Source organism: Octopus sinensis, linkage group LG10 (assembly GCF_006345805.1).
Source record: "Octopus sinensis linkage group LG10, ASM634580v1, whole genome shotgun sequence".
Classification (NCBI taxonomy): domain Eukaryota; kingdom Metazoa; phylum Mollusca; class Cephalopoda; order Octopoda; family Octopodidae; genus Octopus; species Octopus sinensis.
The window spans coordinates 59385873-59390872 of record NC_043006.1 but is presented as its reverse complement, the minus strand read 5'-3'; the positions used below and the strand labels follow the sequence as shown (position 1 = coordinate 59390872).

Genomic DNA, 5000 nt, shown 5'->3' with positions numbered 1-5000 from the left:
GGCACTGGAAGAAAGAATATATATATATATTTTTTTTTTTTTCGATTCGATTCATTATTATTATTACTAGTATTGTTGTTATACATACATACATATGTAATGATAATAATAAGTGGATGTAAACACATGAACAAAATAAGAATAAACAAAAACAACAAAAACAAAATGCAAATTACATGAACATATATAAACAGAAGACACAAAAATTACAGGCATCCCCCCCCCACACACTAAATAAACATAGACGCACATAGAGATATAAGCATGCGCAAATGAAGACATACAATAGAAATACAAAATGGCTGACGGTTAGTAAGGAGAGGCTCAAATAAGAAAGAAGAAAACAAAGGACCACTGATGCGGTCACAGGAGTGTGACGAAAGAACTCTGGCCGAAATAAGATTAAGATTAATGTAAAAAATAAATAACACTGAAGCAAAATAACACCAAATATATAGTGCGTGTGTTTTTATTGGCTAAACTGGCAATATGACATTCGAAATATAACATATTATATATAATATATATATATATATTATATATATATGTATATATAACAATTGAAGCGTGGAAGGTGTTTATAAGCCTTTTAAGAAAACACACAAAACCGTTAGATTCACTTCAACATTTAAATTTATTTTCTCAAAATATTTTCGTCGCTTTGAGACTGCGACCTGTTCACTGACAAAGCTTCGTGCTGCATATATATATATATATATATATATATATATATATTATATATATATATATATATATATATATATATAATAGAGAGAGAGAGAGAGGAGAGAGAGAGAGAGAGAGGAGGAGATAGATAGATAGATAGATAGATAGATAGATAGATAGATAGATAGATAGATAGAAGATAGATAGATAGATAGATAGATAGATAGATGAACTGATGGATGGATGAAAGGATGGAAAGATAGATGGATGGAAAGATAGACAGATTGTCGTTATTATTCTTTTATTTTTAATCATTAGAAGTAACAAAGTTAAAGTTGTGGAAGAACCGTCTTTACCATTTAAGAATACACAGAATCTATTGATATATTCAGCTTTTCATTACTTGTTGAACGATCAAAGTTTTCGTCTGTTATATATATATATACGTATATATTGATAAAAATGGCAAAACAACAAAAGAAAGAAAGAGACCTCGATATTATGTAAATAAAGGAATTTATCTGTAAATATAATGTGACAATTATTCGGTAGCTATGATAAAACCCCGAGTTTCGGATGTCGGAGCGGAAACCCACGCCGGCTTCTCTTCAGTTATCGGGCCATCGAAAGATTAAGAAAGAGGCAACGGCAGTAAAACGAAGAGAGACAAACATTTTGAAGTTTATCAACACATTACCAGCAGCTACGTTTCAGCAAGCAGCCAGCCATGTTTCACTCAGACAAAAGACGAACATTTTTACACCTCAAGAAATAACAAGAGTGTCTGTATGATACATGTGTGTATATGCATATATATATATATATATTTCAACATACGATTTCAGATCAGGAATCCTGCAAAACAAATACACACACACACTTATATATGTAAGCGCATATATATATATATAATAGATATATATATATATATATATATATATATATACGTATACATGGCTATATACATATGTTGTTTTTGTGGTGGCAGATATTAAGTAAACAAACTCTGTCGAGAAAGCTAACAAGAAAATAGTATTTTTGCCTGCAGCAATTTGCTTGGCTCCTGTTTGAAGTCAAAATATCAGTTCACAATATTAGTCTATCTAGCTGTCTCACAAACTCTATCTCGGAAAGTAGATTCGTGTATATATTTGAGGAAATTATATACGTGTTCAGTCGGATAGTTGGATGGAGGGCAATCCAGCGTCACCACACAAAGAAGATAGATTCTATTAGAGAGATGAGCTACTGGAAGAGTCTAAGGGAACTGAAGCATTGATCCCAAGAGAGAGTTGGCGTGAAAGACATGCAGTGATATACATATGGAATATCCTGGAAGTCTAACTCCCAACTTTGGAATTAAAAGCCATAGCGACCACCGAACTGGAAGGCACTGCATAATACCAAAAAGTCCTGGCTTCTCTATCTGTACTCCAGTATTGTAACAGCTTGGGTTTGAAGGGTCCGCAACTATTATCTCATATCGTTTACTTGTATCAGTCATGATACTGCGGCCATACTGGAGCGCCACCTTGGAGAATTTTTTGTCGAATAAATCGACCCAATATATATATCTTTAAAGCCTGGTACTTATGTTATCAGTATCTTGTACAGAACTACTAAGTTATGGGGGCCTAAACATACCAACACCAGTTGTCAAGCGGTAGCGGGGGACAACACAGACACAGACACACTCACATACACACACGCACGCACACCTACAGACATACACACACGCGCGCGCACATATACACACAGATACATACATATACGACGGGCTTCTTTCAGTTTCCATAGTACCAAATCCACCCACAAGATAATATGAAAAATAGTTTCACCATAATATTTTAGGTTCAGTTGATACCGTATTTTCAAAATAAAACAGACAGTTAGATGAAAGTGCGAGAATTAGGATTACATATTACACCATCTTAGAGTCAGAAAAACCACAGATTTTAAATAATTATCGTGGACGAAGAAACTGAGAAATTTATACGGAGCGAATGTAGGTGTATTTAAAAAGCAACTGGATAATTTGCTACCTGCGATTCCAGAAAAAAGATAGCGTTACGACAAGAAATGCAAATAAGGGCAAAGACATTAAACTCACATTCATCAATTGTTATGTAATGTACAAGTATCGTACAACAAGTACCGATATCATGTGATGCGTATATATATATAGGAAAAAAGCAACAAGAATGGATCAAAATATCGGTACAATTGTTTCGTACGAGGACATCTTTAATAAGCTACAAAAATTGCAGTAAATATAGGTGGCTCGTACTCATCAGCCGAAAAAACATCAGAGATTCCCAAACATCAAAAGGGGTAGATACAAATGAGGGTGTGAGTTTAACTGCATTGAAGAAAGTTCGACTCCTGGAGATCCGATGAAAGGTCTTGAACTTACAGAATATGTGCTTGTTCATATATAGTTCATAGTGAATTGTTAATCAAGCTATGTGAAGAAATTTTGGATATACACAGTGGGTTGGATTCACAACCTCTAACTTTCTTGGAGTTATATATATATATGTGTGTGTGTGTGTGTGTGTGTGTCGCATTGGTTCAATACAATAACGAAAGACGCCGTGACAATGTGGCAAGGATGATTCATTGGGAGCTCTGTGGAAATCACGGCCTACAAAGAGCAAAGACGTAGTATGACCAAACCATAGAAGGAATCACAGAGAACGAAGATTGCAAAATTCTGTAGGATGCAATGATTCAGTGCGATCACCGGATCAGACATCGAAAGCCGGACGTTGTTGTGGTGAATAAAAAAACAGAACTTGCATGATATGCCCCGGTGACAACAAAATCAAAGAAAAAGGAGAAAAACTGAACGACTTCGACGATTTGAAGTGGGAAATACGAAGGTTGTGGTCAATGAAGTGAGTAGACGTGATACCAATAGTGCACTTGGAAGTATCAGCACTCAACTACCAGCATGACTGAAAAAGATTGGTACAAATGTAAAAAAAAGAACACATACAAAAATCGGCATTGCTTGGAACTGCAAGAATTCTTCGCAGGGTTTTTGAAGCATGTCTAGTAAACAAATGTCACCTTAGTCTTCTGGCTGCAGACAGCTGACACCTTTCATCATACCCAGCAAAATAAGCTGAGAGCTTTCGTCAAACAATAATAATAATAATAATAATACTGATAATAATAATAATAATAATAATAATAAAATAATAATAATAATAATAATAATAAGCAACGAACCATGATAAAACGATGGCAAGAAAAGCCCCTTCATGGTAAATACTGCACTAAACTAAACCCAAAAGAAATAGACAAAGAAAAATCCCAGCAATGGTTGAGAAGCTCAGGACTCAAAGCAGAAACAGAGGGATTTTTAATTGCAGCACAAGACCAAAGCCTCCCCACCAGAAATTACCAAAACATATAATGAAAAGAAATATTACAAGTAACTGCAGAATATGGGAGATGAACAAGAAACAATAAATCATATTATCTCTAGCTGCCCAGTCCTGGCTAAGAAGGAATATATTCACAGACATGACAGAGTTGGAACCTACATACATTGGAAGCTATGCCAACATTATGGAATAACAACAGAAAAAAGATGGTATAGGCACACACCCAGAAAAGGTCACAGAAAACGAGAAAGCAACCATACTCTGGGATATGCCGATACACACAGAGAGAGAAATTAAGGCCAACAGACCAGATATAGTTGTCAGAGATCACGAAGAAAAAAATGCTTTCTAATTGATGTATCAATACCGGCAGATGACAACGTGTCTCTAAAAGAAATGGAGAAACTCTCAAAATACAAAGACCTGGAAATAGAGGTAACTAGAATGTGGAATCTGAAAACAGAAACAATTCCTATCATAGTAGGTGCATTAGGCATGATAAAAAAATATTCAGACAAATACATAAAAAAACACCAGGACTTACAAACACATATAACATACAGAAAATTGCACTACTAGGCCTGCACACATCCTACGCAGCAACACTTTCCATACAATAACCATCAGAGCATCACAACAAATCACAGCACATACCCAAGGCACACAGAGCTGCGCTCGGTAGTGAAGTGAAAGCACGCTATAAAAATAAAACTACTGAATAATAATAATAATAATAATAATAATGATGATAAATAATAATAATAATAATAATAATAATAATAATAATAATAATAATAATAAAACAGAAACGAATCTAAAAACAGAATCTAAAAACGAATCTAAAAACAGAAACAATTCCAATCATAGTAGGTGCATTAGGCATGATAAAAAAATATTCAGACACATACACAACAAAAACACCAGGACTTACAAACACATATA

At 34.4% G+C, this 5000-nt stretch overlaps 1 protein-coding gene across 2 annotated transcripts in view; it reads right to left on the bottom strand.

The window, feature by feature from the left end:
- The window catches only part of LOC118764978, a 43927-nt gene that overhangs the window by 9447 nt on the left and 29480 nt on the right, over positions 1 to 5000 (bottom strand). For both annotated transcript variants that reach the window (XR_005000817.1, XM_036506236.1), the window contains exon 9: positions 1 to 4. This exon is cut by the window's left edge and continues 127 nt beyond it. Coding sequence is in view for 1 of the 2 variants with exons in the window: in XM_036506236.1 (XP_036362129.1) it covers positions 1 to 4 (4 nt within the window). In the remaining variant the exon portion in view is untranslated. The remainder of the gene's footprint in view (positions 5 to 5000) is intronic.